General features: G+C 43.4%; 3 protein-coding genes across 6 annotated transcripts in view; 2 read left to right on the forward strand and 1 right to left on the reverse strand.

The window, feature by feature from the left end:
• LOC136435018 (protocadherin Fat 4-like) overlaps nt 1–4,607 on the forward strand; it is a 17,678-nt gene extending 13,071 nt beyond the window's left edge. Inside the window, exons 19-26 of the mRNA XM_066428187.1 lie at nt 30–366; nt 886–1,031; nt 1,492–1,669; nt 2,111–2,166; nt 2,411–2,463; nt 3,214–3,342; nt 3,751–4,036; nt 4,278–4,607. Coding sequence (XP_066284284.1) covers nt 30–366; nt 886–1,031; nt 1,492–1,669; nt 2,111–2,166; nt 2,411–2,463; nt 3,214–3,342; nt 3,751–4,036; nt 4,278–4,393 — 1,301 coding nt within the window. The 3' untranslated portion in view covers nt 4,394–4,607. The remainder of the gene's footprint in view (nt 1–29; nt 367–885; nt 1,032–1,491; nt 1,670–2,110; nt 2,167–2,410; nt 2,464–3,213; nt 3,343–3,750; nt 4,037–4,277) is intronic.
• Nucleotides 4,409–15,302, reverse strand: LOC136434672 (putative oxidoreductase YteT). 4 transcript variants are annotated; one of them, XM_066427653.1, is made up of 13 exons: nt 15,191–15,302; nt 13,771–13,903; nt 12,707–12,791; nt 11,955–12,088; nt 10,966–11,073; nt 10,507–10,563; nt 9,879–10,009; nt 8,991–9,045; nt 8,513–8,605; nt 8,163–8,297; nt 7,191–7,292; nt 6,653–6,814; nt 4,409–5,952 (listed from the first exon to the last, which is right to left on the reverse strand). In XM_066427653.1, exons 2-13 carry the CDS (start codon nt 13,858–13,860, stop codon nt 5,821–5,823), a joined length of 1,284 nt encoding a protein of 427 aa, XP_066283750.1. In that variant the 5' UTR covers nt 13,861–13,903; nt 15,191–15,302; the 3' UTR covers nt 4,409–5,820. The 4 variants fall into 4 exon arrangements, with proteins under 4 accessions (XP_066283750.1, XP_066283751.1, XP_066283752.1 ...); XM_066427654.1 differs by lacking the exon at nt 15,191–15,302 and adding an exon at nt 14,797–14,819; XM_066427655.1 differs by lacking the exons at nt 9,879–10,009; nt 15,191–15,302 and adding exons at nt 10,088–10,218; nt 14,429–14,780.
• On the forward strand, nt 15,109–16,860 carry LOC136435030 (kelch-like protein 24a). Its single transcript, XM_066428206.1, has one exon. The coding sequence runs from the start codon at nt 15,109–15,111 to the stop codon at nt 16,858–16,860; it is 1,752 nt and encodes a 583-aa protein (XP_066284303.1).
• Nucleotides 16,861–17,781: the final 921 nt, after the last annotated feature.

The raw sequence follows: 17,781 nt of genomic DNA on the forward strand, positions 1-17,781 counted from the left end.
CATTCACACATGCATACCCCCTCCTCCAGGTGTCATCACAAGACTGACGCTGTCGGCCGACACCAGATACGTCATCTACGTCAGTGCGAGTGACGCTGGGATACCTCCTCTGACGTCATCCCCGGTCGCCACCGTTCGGATCGACACCTTTGACCCCGTCGCAACTCTCGTCAGCATGGAGCTGACCATGACCGTGGACGAGTTTCTCGCGAGACAAGACGAGTTTTTGCAGACCCTCCAGACGGCCATCCAACCGAGCTGCACGTCAACCTGCACTGTTGGACTGTCTCATTATGCCGAAAGGGAGGTGACAACTTCGGCAAGAAGGCGCAGAGAGTTGCTTCAGATGACAACTTCGAACACAACGTACGTACAGGTTTACTTACAACACCTTTCGTGTCTACATATAAGTCAATGTCAGTGCTTTTTTGACATTTGGGCAATAGTTTTCACATTTGGTCGAAGAGCAACATGGGAGTGCAGCTTGGAAAGATGTCAAATGGTGATTGACAAAAAAGCAGCGGATGCTGTCTGAAACGTCCGTTTACAAATCCAGTCCAGTTACTGAATTTCTAACATTCATAGACGATGTCATATAGTCTTTGATAGGTTTAAAGGTAACACAAAAAGGGTAAGATTAATTAAGGGGCTTCACAGATTAATGTTAGGCGATGCGTAATTTCTCCCAGTATGTCGAATAAAGACCCAGCAAATACCCATTCGACTCCACATTCTATGCAGTCATTGACGAAAGAGAGCGGATGGTATCTAAAACGTCTAGCCATTAGCAAAACGTATCCAGTCGCTTGGGTAACTTTTGTATTGTGTTCCGTATGACCTTGATGTCTAACCTTCATCGACGTTGCATCCATGTAATTATTTTAGGACTAACTACGTGACAGTGTACGTGTACGTGGAGACGTCCAACGCCACGACAGACTTCATCACCGGTCTGGGTGAAGACAAGACGTTCCTGCCGGCATCCAGGGTACTGGAGATGTTCCAGGCTGACGACGGGGCTCTACTGTCAGGTGATATTGGGTCGACTCTTTGATGTCGAAGCATATAAAAGTTATCATTTTAGAAAAGAGATTAATGTTTTCCAACTGACACATTTTCACTGAGACGCTACCCCACCAAATGATAACGTCTAAAGAGAAAAGGTGACAGCAGGCTGTTTGAGAGCCTACCAATGCCAACACGACACCTCAGTGAACATGGCTCTAATGCCAAAGAAGGGACAAACCCCTTTTTCGACACCGGGAAGAAGAAATAAAGAAAATTGTTCATCGCTGATGGCACCGAACGAGTTGTCTTCAATTGTACTGTACCCCAGTCTTGACAATTGATAGTAGTTTTAGTGATTAGAATATTGCCATGTACTACCATCAGCTTCCCGCGTATTTTCAATCACACAAGACATTGCTTTTGCAACGATGACTGTCGTCAAAAGATGTAAAGCTAGACGACTAATATAAATGTCCTCTCCAGACTCCAGCCTGGCTGATTTTGGCATCACCTCGGTGGCGGAGTACCCCCAGGAGGAGACCACAGTGCTGTGGATACAGACGGTACAGGGCATCGTGGTGGTGTCTGTCGGGGCGGGGCTACTGATCATACTGTTCGCCGTCATAGCCTGCTGCTGCACCTTCCGGGGCAGGAAAAAGAGGTACTAAAGGCTTTCCTCGTTCTAACATCAACAGTGGTTAAGTCCCTTGTAATGCTAGGGTCAAATTTCCTAACCGGGGCTCGGCCGGGCTGTTTACGAAAACGAAAAATCAAAGTGTATGCCCATACATTTGCACAAGCTATGCTCTTAAATAAACTTAGGTACGTTTATTTGTGTTTTTGTTGTCTTTTATATCATACTTTTCGTTCACAAAGACTGCCCGGCCGGGTCCCGGATGGGAAATGTGACCCTAGCATAAAGAAGTTATGTTCTTTCAAAAAGAAAAGCGATCACCAACATGCTTCCGGTCAGTCCTCTGACCCTTTTCAAGCTGAAATGATCCGAAGCCTATATGTTATGTGACGTCGGCAACGGGTGATTTGATTTTTGAACTACAGACATGTGTTTTTTTTCATGACGGAATTTGTTGCTTTTTGTCAGGAAACTTCCAATCAATAAAAAATCCAGAGCGAGAGAAGGATGGGAGGGAGAAAGACGTAAGTGCTGCTATATACTGTATATTTTTTTATTAGTTTCATTTTCTTTCACAAATATTAACCCAAAACATGTGTTATTTGTTAGTATGAGGTGGCCAAAAACAACATGACATGTTAACTTTTTTATCCTGGTTTATCGAAATGACAAAAACAGAGCTTTGGCGGAGTATGTATTGTTCGAAGGGAATATGACTTGCTATGTGTACAGTTAGAGCATAAATGTGGCGTTTTCGTTTTTCCCCAGCGTCCAGCTCGAAGAGAAAGGGAGGACATTCACAGGTTCTTCCTATCCATGCGGTAAGGAACTTCAGTCTTTCTCTATCTAAATTTCTACATTGGGACCAAATCCACACGTTGCAATTAGATTATCGACCCAAAAATAGAGTCCAAAATGACTGAATATGAATGCATATGCATCAAAGGTCTTTACTACATGAAGTTTGTTGAGTTGAGTGTAATGAACTATTTCTCATTGTCTTATTGTGACGTAACGACAGTGATGTGTTCTCGAACGTTACTAGCCTCGATTTCTCCTTGCCGCTTTGTCGACGTTCGAGAGCACATCCTTGTTGGTACCTCACAATGAGACACTGAGAAGAAGGTAGGCATAGCGTTGGCAGGGAATAGAATACATCGTTTGTTTGTTCTGCATGTCTGGTATACCCTTGAGCTTAATCCACCAGTTTTGTACAAAAGCTACAAGCTGTGTCAGACCAGACTTATAGGTTTGATCCATTCACACCGGGAAGGACCCCTATTCTTTTTTAATAAGTGTGGTGGGTTATTTAACGTACTTGAGGTGTAACGGGACCTTCGGCTTTACGTCCGATCCGAGAGGATGCCCCTAATAAAAGTTAGGTACTCATTTTCACCAGAGTCGAGGGAGGATTGTACTAGGTGCCCTTCCCACGGGCATAACAATGGGGCCTGCTAGGGAGGGTTGTGTAGTAAAGATGATTATGAATTGATAACCAACCCGATGATAGTCACACACGAACACTATAACTCAAAAGGCAGTTATAATGTCCCACTTCTACTATTTCACAGGGCCTTCCGAGAGCTCCTCGGCGGCCGGCCGACATAGGACCGACTAGACCGGCATATGCAGAGACCCCCAGAAGACACACCCCGTCGGAGAAAACATACGGAAGGAGCGTGAACCAACACCATGAAGAGGTTAGTTTTATTATAATTCGGCCATGTAGAAAACTTGCACACCTAATATTTCAAAATTGCTGCATCCCCTTTCCACTAGAGTCTGGGATCGCTGAACGACAGAACATTAACGTTTGACAAGTCGCTTAACGAATTTCATAATTCTTTTTTACGTTATGTATGTTGTCTTTGAAATCAAACTTTCACATTGTGCATCATATTTCAATTACAAAATCAAGGGTCACGTGCACACAAATCCAATTTTGGTCGTGATCGCCGTCAAGTACAAGGAGGAAAATGTTCTACTCTTTAAAAGTACAAATTGGTGGTGAAATATTGAATATATTCATCCTTTCCATCCTTTTCCATTTTCGCACAAAATATTTCGTTCCTCTCCAGATAGATTTCTCTTTCCCCCATTTTCTATAGGATCATGATTGGTTTGACCAACCGGAAGGGCCGAAACCCTACACCGCACCACGCCACGAGTCGGACCGTCGGGACCTGGCGCACCCTCCCCCGTACGGCGCGGTGGCTCTGCCCGCCGCGTCAGAGTACAGCACTGGTGAACCGCGGGAACCACGACTTGTGGAGCCTCTCATGCCCAAGCAGCACGAACTCCAGTACGAGACCAAAAACCAGCCGTTGCCTGCCCGGAGTTCTCTAATGAGAGTCACGCCCAACCGACACTTCGACGGCAGGACCGTTGATCCGAGTAAGTTTCAAAACATAATTTCTGTTGTTGCGTTACACGTATCAAATTAGTTGAATCACTGACAATATCAAAATACACACAGAAACATGGCCTGGTTGAACATATATATATATATTGTCAAAAGGCCAATGAAACGATTCTCGTGTTATGATTATATTTTTCTATTTCAGTCAGGCCATGTTTCTGTGTGTATTTTTTTTGTTTCAACTCATTATCAAAATCTATTCATTTGTACTTGCAGAAACAGGTAGAATGTACGAGTACAACACGACAACGGGTGAAAGACGATGGCTGTCAAAAGAGGAGCAGAGAGACATCGAAAAACAAGCCCTCCATCCGCCCGGATATGTACCATAAGAAAATAGCCATGTATACAACAGATGTAAAAGTACATGTATTGGTAATTGCAACATTTATATTTTGCTGTCAACGGTTAATTGTACCTTTTTTTGTTGTGCATATTTAGTAAGATACATTTGATCGTATCAATAAGTCTGGGTGCGACTGCCATAAGATTATCAGGAGGATAAAGCGCGAGTTTATAGAATAAACCTCAAATATTTATGAATGACTGTCACGAGTTATTCATTTGACACAACATTTGTTACACACCGGTATTGTTAACAACTGTATTTGATTCAGCAACACATTATGATTACAATTGATACGAATTGTCCGCAGGAAGCAATCATCGGTGTAATAATTATAGTGTTTGCGGTGTGGCTAAGGTGTTTGATACCCTCTTTAACTACCGACATGCCAAATATCAGACAAATCCATCAAAAGGATCTTGATTTACAGGTGCGAAGACACAGACCCGGACAGAAACAAGTTGTCAAAGTATGGAAGCCTCATATTAGCAAAGAAGGCTATTGTAGCATTTGCTCATAAACTATGTTTCCAAATGACGCAAAAATGAAATTCCCATCATTCATCACTACGGAATTATAGTCGTTTCTTATCAATTATGCAAATTAGGTCTTCATTTGCATAAGTGATATCTATCGATATTCCTCTCATTAGTTACTGTAGCAGTAGTGAGCAGTGACATAATGGTACACTGTTCGTTTGCTAAGGGCTGTAGAAGAGCTTAGCTATAGGAGCCATCCGGATGTATGGTAATGACTGTCCTGTAGTCGAGCTCAGCTATAGGAACCATCCGGATGTACAGTAATGACTGTCCTGTAGTCGAGCTCAGCTATAGGAACCATCCGGATGTATGGTAATGACTGTCCTGTAGTCGAGCTCAGCTATAGGAGCCATCCGGATGTATGGTGATGACCCTGTCCTGTAGTCGAGCTCAGCTATAGGACCCATCCGGATGTATGGTGATGACCCTGTCCTGTAGTCGAGCTCAGCTATAGGAGCCATGCGGATGTATGGTGATGACCCTGTCCTGTAGTCGAGCTCAGCTATAGGAGCCATCCGGATGTATGGTGATGACTGTCCTGTAGTCGAGCTCAGCTATAGGAGCCATCCGGATGTATGGTGATGACCCTGTCCTGTAGTCGAGCTCAGCTATAGGAGCCATCCGGATGTATGGTGATGACCCTGTCCTGTAGTCGAGCTCAGCTATAGGACCCATCCGGATGTATGGTGATGACCCTGTCCTGTAGTCGAGCTCAGCTGTAGGAGCCATCCGGACGTATGGTGATGACCCTGTCCTGTAGTCGAGCTCAGCTGTAGGAGCCATCCGGACGTATGGTGATGACCCTGTCCTGTAGTCGAGCTCAGCTGTAGGAGCCATCCGGACGTATGGTGATGACCCTGTCCTGTAGTCGAGCTCAGCTGTAGGAGCCATCCGGACGTATGGTGATGACCCTGTCCTGTAGTCGAGCCTGCTCAGCTGCAAACACCAGCAGGTGACTCTGCAGGGTGTCCTGTGGTCCAGTCAGTACGGCAGAACTGTCACCGCTCTGTAAGGACATTTCATTAAAAGCATGAGGCAGTGAAGTTCATTCTCTAGAGTCCTTAGAAAGAAAATGCTTCAAAAGACAACATTAGAACAAAAATTTGAGTTAAGACATCAAGAAACCATCAGATACTATGATGAATTCTTTTGTAACTACATGACAACAACTCACTGTACTTGCTTGATAACACATTGCAACTGAGGTACCAGGCTTGTCAAGGGTTAAACAGTGTCCAGTTGTTGTTGACAGCTGACTTTACACTTGATAATTGATTAAAACAAGTAATTCATCAGCTAGGCTGATTCCTGGTAGTATGTAGAATTTAACATGGTGTATTCCGTATCACCCAAGGTACCAGTCTGACCACGGGTCAGATCCCCCAATAGTCGAAGGCCGGATGGCAATCCGACCCGCTGGCAGGCTTGGACCAAGGTAGATTTGGAACAAATTGATCAAGTTGTTATAAACTGTATTAACAGCATTGACTCCAACATCCAAAACCGGTTTTTGAATTTCCGACAGCGGTGCAACTGGCACATGCGAAGCGCATTCGAATCATCCTGGCCCAGGTATGACATAAACACATCTATATTCTACTGACATGCTTATAAATACCAACCTATAGTCTGATGTATTGAGCATTTGGCTGTAAGCTTTGCTTCTCATTGTTTCACACGTTTCACTGTTACAATTATACCCTTACCTGAACAGCCCTGACAAAGGCATCTATGAGGAAGAAGTCTGCACCGCCGTGCATTCCACGCATCATGTTAGGGGGCGCAGTTTCACAGCGGTGCTCCGTTGATTTCTGTGTCAGGAAGTCATAGACATACACGGGGCCAGGACCAGAGCAGCGTAGTTCCCCCTGGATGGAAGGACACAACAGGAGATGAGAAAAAGAACAAGCATAAAATCATAGTTATACAACAAGCTCTTCTGTTGTATTTCAGGAAGTCATATAAGTTGCATGTATAGACATACACTGTGCCTGCACCTGAGATGAGCTACTTGAATATAACATGAACAGGAACACTTCATACAGCCAAGCTATTCCATATTCTGTGTGTTCGTAAAAGAAAAAGAAACGTCTTCATTTACTTCAGAGTTCCAAATCTTTACATTCAAGCATTTCATATTTAACTCAAACACATCACACATTCACATAAACTTGTTGCCGGAGAGATTTCTGATGTTAGAATTTTTAGGCTTTTCCTGGAACATTTCAATACTTGTACCGTTACCTTTGTGCCAGAGATCCTAGTCTGTCTCTCACAGATCTCCTGAGTGAAGGCCACCATGTTGAAGGAAGCTGTCTGGCCTCCATCAAACTGGAAGTTCACCACCTAAAAATAACAAGAATGCTCATGCTTCAAATTTGCTTTAGATGTAAGACCATGTACTGGCTGACATATAAGCTATCCTCATGTCTGAATTAGTTTCTACCCCATCATAGGTTTTGCAAGTCTGCAGGGTGCTTTTGCTGGAGTGAGATTCATATATTCATTTGTTCAGTGTTGGCCAATCTGGTCTCAGGGGCCTGGACCTGAGGAAGCATGTTTCCTTCCTGTTTCAGCACGGGCAATAGGGTACGGTATTTATGTTGGGTAACCGCCGCGGTGCATGTTTTCGCTTAAATGCTCCTGTCGCTCACTCCGGAAATGCCCCACCCCTCAGACAGACTCCCCGCTCGTGCCTTCGGCATCACTTCGGGTTTTGCTCGGAAGCTTGGCACGGCTGATCCCCGCGCCGAGTACTTTGTCACGATCGGAACTTCAGCAGCTATTCAACGACAATACCTTTGCCTACCACCTGTGGTTTCAGTAGCACTGGGTGTATGTTTACAGCTCTTTGACTTTAACCAACGAAGGTACCCCCTGAACATGGGACCCCCATTTTACGTTCCTTCTGAAAGACAGGTGCAGCCCTATTAACTGAGATGCCCTTCCCGGGATTGCACCGTGGTCTCCCGATTACCAACTAACTGAAATGAAGAGCTTAACAATCAGAGGCTGCTACCAGTTGAGCTACAGCTAACAGAAAGGGAGTACTATAATCCAGTTTTAGTCTTTATTTCATTCTTCCAGATCATCAAGTGTAACATATCCTGTACTCATATCAGCTGGACATAACATAACATAATAAACATCTCCATGTCTCTGGTTATGAAATTAGCCAATGTATAAGGAGGTTGTTAGATATATAAGAAAATGTACCTGATTGGAAACGACGTCGTTGTCACACTCGTACACACAGCGTCCGTACGGCCCAGTTCTCAGTGCCTCGGTAAGGTTCTCCATGTCCACTGGCTCCTGGGGGCACACCACACTGACTGGCCAGCCGGTATGACCCTGGAAGGACACACAGAATGAGGCATGATTACTTTGTTGTCTTAAACATGCAACATTTCACCGCAAAAGTGACACCTACATCGGCCACATACAGCAAAGAGAAGCAGCTGATAGGCACGGAAACGTATACGAAAAGCTTTAATGTCCAACATTCAAAGAAATCTTTGTTAGTGGGTTATTTTCCCAGACCATAAAGTATAACCATATAATGTCACCTGTTGGACCATCTTCATGTAGATCATCTTGGCAGAATAAGGACAGGTGTTCTCCACTTGGCAGTCCAGACACCTGCTGGCTGCACCTGCTGGCTGGAGGAAACAAAAATACCTCCTTCTACCAAAGTTTTTTAGTTACATCTTTGTAATCCTGCACTAGTTGTAATGGCCCATTGTTGAATTGTTACATGTGACATTGTATAAGCAGGATTTTTCAAATATTACAAATTCTCTAAATGCAATACTTCCTGCAACAGCAAGGTGAAGATAGTGTCCTGTTCCATTTCTCATCTTCAGGACATAAAAAAAATTCATGTACACAATGTTTCTGTTACAGTAATACAGTAATACAGTACTTTGGAAGGAAAGTATTCTGCATTTGTTGAAGAGTTAGCTTTCGGCTATAGGAATTGTGCTTTGCAATTATTAGAACGTATAAAGTTAGTTGTTGTGACGTCTCCAAAGATGAAGTTTTTACCTTGTTCTCAGGCTTGAAGTGCGTGAGACTTCCAAAGGAAGACACCTTGACACACCTGTACAAATAGACAAATGCTTTCATAAGTCTGATTATGGTATCAATGTCTACCTTTGCAACACCCCCAAAAGCTGCCTTTCTTTTAGCGTAGTGCTTTAACTTTAAAGCCCTAAAGCTGCGCAATGTGATGGTGGACCAAGGCAGCCATGAAGCACAATGTGTAGATTTTACATTGTCACCACAATTTCAAAAGACCAACCAACCTACAAAATGGAGTAATGACAGAGTATCTGCTGGCAACACAGAGAAATTAGCAGTTTAAACACCTAAAATCACCAAACATTGAGAGAAGGTAATAAGATCAGATGACAGCTGAGACCGAGAGTTATGTCAGCTCTCATAATTGTTATGTCAGCTCTCATAATTCAAACGAGTACCCTAAGACCACCACTGCTAATGCAGCATCAGCAATCCCTGGAGGCATGCACACTTCAGATATCCCGGTATTCTAAACACTGTGTCAGGAAGTCAGATAACATTACATGTATAGATGTACATGGGGGTCAGCACCTGAGATGAGTTATATAACAAACTCGTACACTTCATATCCAGCCATATTCTGTGTGCTAGTGAAAAAAAAAAAACATCTTCATTTACTTCAGAGGTCTAAATGTTTACATTAAAGTATTTCATTTCATACACTCAAGCACATCTCCCCTTCACAAAATTACTGTGTTGATATTAGGCCTCAATAATACAATTTTTTAAAATGTAGCAGTCTCAGAGTACCCAGTGGAAATATGAGAGTTGACTTTAAGACTATATGAATTTCAGCAACTTGTGTGATGTGTTGGAGAGTTTGACAGGCAAAAAAAGCATCCATCACCAAACCTTGCACCACTGAGCCAGTAGCGAATGAGGTCAACGTCGTGGCAGCTTTTGGCGAGAAGCGAGAAGCTACTGCCTGCTGTGTTCCGCCAGTTTCCCCGCACGTAGGAGTGCGCAAAGTGCCAGAACCCCACCTACGAGTCATGCAAGGGACAATTTTTAATGATTATTCCTAAAAAACTAAAAAGACAAGAGGCTAGTTCAAACCTAACCTTGACTTAGCGAGCCAGTAGGAAATGAGGTCGACATCGTGGCAGCTTTTAGCAAGAAGTGAGAAGCTACTCTCTTCTGTTTTTCTCCAGTTGCCGCGTACAAAGGAATGTGCAAAGTGCCAGAATCCCACCTAGGGTTGAGCAAGGAAGGATTGTCATTGAGAATTACACTGTCATGATCAATCAATCAATCAATTCAATTCAATTCAATCAATCAATCAAACACCAATTCAATCAATCAAACACCAATTCAATCAATAAATCAAACTTGAAATCTGCTAGTGGTTGTATCATGTAACGTCACATGTAGATGGAAAACTGTGATGCACATTCTACAGCAGTGTACATAATTCTCATCTTATTCAAAGGACACCATAGAACTGAATAGATTTACAAATGCAAGAAAAAATTGTTCTCACCGGTTCCATGTGCTGGATGTGAACTACGTCTCCGATGACTCCACTGTCAATCAGTTCCTACAAAACACAATCAGGATAATTGTCAATATTGAACAACAGAGGGAACATGACTAGGTCATTATGATTGACTAGGTCATTATGGTTCCCTCCCAAAAAAGGGGAAAGCTTCTCATATCATGGAAAATATCACAAAGTTTGAACAAAACAAAGTGATGTATTTTCTGTTTGAGTCCAGACATTTGATTGCATCATATCAACTTAACATGGAATTAAGTTACTCATTGTCATCCTTAATTATTACAATAAGAATTTTAAAAGAATTTTTTAAAACTCGAAGACGGTATAAACAAAAGGAGGCTGAAGACTAGATCTGCTTCTTGAAGTTTAACAGTTTATTGAAATGTGTGCATGTTGTTAACAACATTGTTTAACTTTTAGCACTATTGATAGTTATCTGACCTTGATCTTCCTGACAGGTGGAAAATATCTCAGCACGTGGCACACGGACAGGATGACGTTGTTCCTCTTACAGGCTGACACAATCTCACGGCAGTCCTCCTCTGTAACCTGGGAAAGTGTATGGTATCACAGACTGTATGTAAGATGATTCCACCTTGTCACATACTCTAAAAGGGGATCCAGAATGTTTGCAGGGATCTAATTTTGCTGTAGTAAAGGAACTGGCAGGCGGGCAGAAGACAGAACAAAAACGTTTGTGGTAGTTTTAAGTTTGTGGTGAAGAGGCCACCTCAAAAACTGTGAACACAAAGCCTCTGTAACATTTCCCCATTTTATATTACATTTCTTATTACAGTTCATGACTGTGTGTGCCTGCCATTCTGAAAAAGATGGTGCATAAAGAGATCTGGAATGCAACATCCCCCAGTATTATTCACTCCTGCATATGTGAGTAATACCTGGGGCCCTGGGGGGGAGGGGGGGGGGGTGCTGCACAAGAGATCACGCTGTTTTTTCAAAGTGACAGATACATGTAACCTGGTGGTTACTAGAACTGGATTTTTAGCTGTTGTAGGCCATACTGCACAGAGTAGCATCGCTACATTCACTATGATTTATATTTTGTAAAGGAAGTACTTTCACAAAGCTGCTGTAAATTTCAATTTTGCGGTCAATATCACAGATGACATAGTTTAGCTAATTTCAAGTCAAACCCTTGTGCATGAAAGGACCACTGGGGAAGATGGAGAGGTTTGACAAGAGATCCATATAAGTGCTTCAGCTGAGTTGGTGTCATAGAATAAAATCAGTTACCTATTCATTTCATTGTGAAACATACAGAGCGACATGGCTTGCAGGTGTCCTATTCTGAGAGACAAAACAAGCAGTTTTTTTCTTTTCTATGTTGGTGAGCAAACTTAATCCCCTTTAGATACGCTGTCTTCAAAAGAGTTATCTTTACACAAACTACGTTCAAGGAATATACGCACTGCCATGGGTTTCTCCAGTAGAATATGGTAGCCTCGGTCAGCGAACGCCACGGCAGGAGCCTTGTGCAGCTGATCTGGGGTTGCTATGACAACACAATCAGCAAACTTCTCCCTCTCCGCAGCTTCCTGCCAGTCTGGACAAATTGATGTGGTTAAGACATTGATATCCATGTAACATAATTCCACCAGGGTACATAATTCCGCCACCATGAAAATGTCCATCCAAACGGTTCTCCAACCCAACGTCCCAATGATGAACCCAACATCCCCTGTGTAATACACTCCTGTATATCTAAACTGTGCATACCTCCCTAGAGATGTTTCAAACTCACTGTTTTTCAAAGTGGCAGATTTAAGTATCCTGGCAGATTAATGTTAATGGATGTTATATATGTATCAGGAAATGCTGATGGTACAGTTTATGGCAGGATGGAGAAGTAAAACTGGCAACCCCGTGCATGAGCCTCCTTGGTATGAGGGAGCGTCAGGAATAAGCCTCAAGCATATGGATAGTCAAGGCACCCTAGCTAATTTTTCTACTTCAAAATGACAACTACAGACAAAAAGGAAAATAGAAATAGGTAATTTAAGCAAATTATCCTTTGAAATGACTTAATGACATAAAATGCATCTCAGTCACTAAAAGGCTTTTCCCAACTAATTGGAACCAGCAGGAGATCAACTGTGAGGCTACTACCAGTTGAGCTACAGGGACATTAAAAAGACTGAAGGTACCAAGGGGGTAGTTTTACCTGTAAAGACATTCTCCTGAGGAATGTTGTACTGCTGCTGAAGACGTTGGCACCTGAACAGCCGCGGATCCGCAACACCAACCACCTGCAAAATGAAAGGAAGAACATATCACTACTGACATGTCCCCTTGTTGTAAGCGTTAATGAAAAACCTTGGTTACCCGGCCATATGTATCAAATTCTGTGGATCCATGGCTGGGGGTTCGATCCACAGGTCAGCCCCAGCTTGGACATGTTGTAAGGGATTGCATTTGTCATTTCGGATGGTGACGTAAAGCTAGCCCCAAACTTCAGCACGTAAAAGAACATAACACACTTATCGAGAAGAGTGGGGGTGACCCGGTGTGCTTGGCTCAATATGCAAGCCATAGCAAAGCTGCATTTCACTTACTACCACTAGCTACTTGAATTGAAAAAGCATTATGCTTCACCTCAATTGAGGATGACTGCTTCACCTTACTAATCACTACTTGGAGTGAAGAAAGTAGAAATGAGGGTCCATCCATGACCATTTGAAAAAAAAGGAAGTTGATGAATTAATTTTTGAAGCGACTTAATTTTGTGATAGAAGGAAAAAGTGTTTTAGTTCACAGTTAAAACAATTCTGTAGTACGATACATTGGAAATGTATATTTGTGGTGTCATGCATTCTCGATGGAGGGGTCACCACAAAATCTGCGAAAATAAGACCACCGAAAACATTTAAAGATTTACGGTGCATCCAATTGATGTGCTTTTATATAACCAAATCAAACTAGAGGATACATGTATAAGCAGGTGATTCTGTATCTGTATCTGTATCTATATAGCCGGTATAACCACCATTCGGCGTAACACACCAGCTTGGCAGGCACGCGGCGCAGCAGCAGCTGGTTATATTACGCCAAACGATCTGTCACGTCTAACCTTCGCATATCTAACTGCATGCATTGCTTAAAGCTGTCTAATGTCATTGGATGCTTCCACGGTACTTGGTTGCAATGAGTTCCACTCTACAATCATTCTAGGAAAATACGAATTTTTGAACACATCAATCCTAGGTTGATTGTTCCTGTTCTACTTACCTGGAAGTTCTCACTGTTGTCGAGGGAGAACCTCGAATAGACCTCCCCTCTGCTCCCTGCACCAACTATCAGGGCCCGGACTGGAGCCATGACCTCACAAGTGGGGTCAGATCAGTGGGCAGAGTGTCAAAATCTAACATAAAATGGAACGGACAGAATTGAACAGGTTAGAGCAGTTCACTTGATGATTTGTTCAGACTGAACAAATCATCAAGTGGCATTGCGTGGCGTAAATGTAGGGGGTTTTGCCCAGTAACAAGAAGTCCCCGAGTTCCAATCCTCCGATATGCCCTGCCAAAATACCCTTGGGAATTTTTTCACTTCTTATACTTAGGTTCCCAAGTTGTGCGATTTATGGGGAGTTTGAGCCAAACCTCCAGCATGTAAAAGAACTATTATTGAAAAGAGAAGGGGGCCGAACCTCCCGGTGCATGTGAGTGGATCAAATAATTCTGCCCGGATATGCAGCTTTTACTCTTCAGTACAAACCTGATGTGTTACGCCATGAGGTGGTTTAAATAGCGGGTATGAAATACTAATATACAACACAAAATTGTTATTCATTAAAAGAGATCGATGTGGCACGTGGAATCTGGTAAAAGGATCAATCCATCAACAAGACGAGATAATCTGTGTTCTGTTTCCACCATTTACATACCTGCTGACTGTACACTTTGTTCTGTTTCGAACCCAACTGTGCTGAGATCAGTATGTCAGTATGTCCCGAGGCTATGGCTAGTGACACGCCCCACACGTCACAAGTTATGTGGTTTCCACACGTCTCGAGTTACGTGAGCTAAATCATTAACAGTGCGATCAACATTAACTCGTGATTCGCCAACATACAATAAACATTGAGCCAAAATCTAGCAGACGACAATGCAAAGGGTAACGTTGTATTACGTATCAAATAAGCAAATGACAGTATTCAGAGCCGCCAGCAGATCGTCAAAGCAAGTTCTCACTACGTTTGAAGCCATCAACTATTACAGATCGTATCAAATAAGACTTAAAGTGTTACGTTACCAAGTTAGTGTGTCCAAGGAGGTTTGGTGTGTCGCTGCTTGCTGAACGCGGAAGTAAGTAATGGTTACAACTAGATGAACTGTACGACTGTAGTTTGCAGGGGTGTTATACTTTGGTTCTTGTATTCGTATCATTCATTGGCATCAATATGGTATGGATATAACTTTAGATAGCTAACAAACATATGTGATCTGAATTAAAATACTGCAACACGAAAGTCAGTTGACCGAGGCAAATAAGTATTCATAGAATATGAATACCCCCCCCTTTAACTATTTGGCACAGCCCAATACCACAAGACTCATCATCATCATGGCTGCCGCAGAGCAAATCCCGCGTTCCTACAAAGACTGTGACTTCAGGGTCGGGTTTTTTGACACCATTGGTGACTTACAGAAAGCTGGAATACTGCAGGATGTTGTCATTGAGGTCGAGGGCCGCCAGTTTCCCTGTCATCGGCTTGTCCTGTCGGCGGCCAGCCCCTACTTCAGGGCCATGTTTACCAGCGACATGGCGGAGAGCCGACAGAAGACGGTTGTTTTGCAAGGTTTGGATGCTGTCATGTGGGAAGAGATCCTCAGTTACATCTACACAGGAACCCTCCATGTGTCCCTGGACAAAGTACAGCCCCTGTACCAGGCAGCCGACCTCCTCCAACTCGACTATGTGAGAGACACATGCAGCAGCTACATGGCCATGAGCGTGGAGAGCTCCACATGTGTGGGCCTGTACAAGTTTGCTGATGTCTACTCTGTAGACGTTGTTCTGAACCGTAGTTTACCGTGTATCTGTAGGCGCTTTGCTGAGGTTGCCTTCACCGAGGAGTTCTACAGCCTGAGTGTAAATCAGCTGACTGAGATCATCAGCCACGATGAGCTGGATGTTAAAGAGGAGACAACAGTCTGGGAGGCTGTGGTGAGATGGGTGCAGCACAGCAGGGAGGACAGACTGCACCACCTACCCAGTATCCTCCTTCACATCCGATTCAACCTGCTGACCTCGGATGACACAGCAGCCATCCTGGAACACCCCCTGATCAGGGAGAATCCTGGAACTTCTGAGGTTAGGAATCTGGTACTGAGGGGGACCTCCAACCAAAAGAGGAGAGTTGGGATGGACGCACAGGAAATGGTCCTGCTTTTTAGGACTGTGGAAACTACCCCAAACACAACTGAAATGCACTGTATGGACCCTGGGTCAGGATATTACATCAAGTACAGTTACAACCTACCTACGGTCATGGCGGCAACAGTTACCAGTGAGAATGATATATACATCCTCGTTGAAGAGTCATATGACCAGCTGTCCTTGCTTCAGTACAACCATATGGAAAATGCCTGGGTACAAAAGTCTTCAATAGACAGGAACAGAAAGGAAGAGCCCTTTGCAATTGATAAGTCTTTTGTATATCTTCTTGAAGTTGATGGTCATTTCTATTACCTACATGTAGCTGTCAATTGGAAAGTGAGAAAAGGAGTGTTCGTGATGATGAAAAAGTTTCAGTGGCTCACGAACCAATGGCAGGACTGTTCAAAGCCTGAGCATGGCGGACTGGGTGGTAGTACAGTAGCCGTGTCGTGCGGTCAGTATATCTATCTCTTCACAAACACTGAAATGCATCGCTATGACCCAAGTCAGGACCAGTGGAGCAAGGGAACCCCGCCAAGAACCATTCCTCAGTTCTCGACAGCCGTTGCCATAGGAACGGAGATCTTCTGCGCAGATCTGCCCTTTAAAAACACGGTGGTGTACGATGTTGAGACAGATAGCTGGTGCGAGCTTCCAGGGTGGTTGGACCAAACAATCGATAAATTATGTCCCATTCTCTGTACAAATGGAGGCCAGCTGCATGCATTGGTAGAACTGAACCCGTACAATGATGACGACTCAGGAGGAGGTGGTCAGCATGCATATGTGTATGACAGGCTTGCAGGTGCTTGGAGGGACCTGCAGGTCAGCCTGCCTAGTTGGAATCATCAGGATTTGTGCGCGCATGTGTACCCTGTGGCACGCATGTACACGCACCTACCAGACCGGGATGACGATATGGACACAAGGAATTGATACTAAGTATTATCAGGAGAGCTCTTAGCCTTAGGGTAGATGGTCTTGCAAGACTTATATTCTAGCACTTTGATCTCCACGAGCAACAATGGTTTACTATAGTAGTCAAATTTCTCTCTGCTGAAGTAGCCTTTTGGCACCGAATTTGTATTGGTCACAGGCAATACATGGTTAGGTAGCAGGGAGAATGTTAAAGAGAAGGAACATCTTACCATCCATGATAACTGATATTCTATTGACATTGGTGACCAGGGATCATATTATCCAAGGTCCAGTTACATTTTTCTGTTCTATGTCAACAAAATTAGTGTTGTATGATTATGTGACCTAAAAATCTGTTTGGTCTTAAAGGAGATTAATCCATCACTGCAAATATGATGAATACAATAGTCATAGAGTGAAATAAAAGTTGTCAAAATGCATCTTCCAAACTGAACTGTGAATCCCAACATAATAATTTCAGAAGCAAGTCACTTCATGTATGATTTAGCTAAACCGATGCAAGGTGTCCAGTAGTTACTGTTCACAAAAACAGGATGTTTCTGTCAGCAGCAGGGTTTCAAAAATTGAACCTTGGCAGTAGCCATGGCAACTCTTGCAGCAATCTGCCACCAATCAAGACCATTGTACGTCCAGGGCAAAAGATACAAAAAACGGAAATTCTGCTGTAGTACCAAGGTCACATCCTAGGGGGCCCAAAATCGACCTTGACCTTCGTCTTCCAAACACCTAACCACATACCAAAGTATCATCATAATCCATGAGTTAACGTTATCCTGACTTAAAAAATCCGGGAACTCAAACACCGTGGACACAGCCAAAACAATATCTCCATTTTTCATGGAGATGATTATTTTAGAACAGTATTGATTGCCAGCGGGTAGTCCATACTTTCGAAGTCAGCAACAGTATTACTGATCG

Source organism: Branchiostoma lanceolatum, chromosome 5, assembly GCF_035083965.1.
Source record: "Branchiostoma lanceolatum isolate klBraLanc5 chromosome 5, klBraLanc5.hap2, whole genome shotgun sequence".
Taxonomy (NCBI): Eukaryota; Metazoa; Chordata; class Leptocardii; order Amphioxiformes; family Branchiostomatidae; genus Branchiostoma; species Branchiostoma lanceolatum.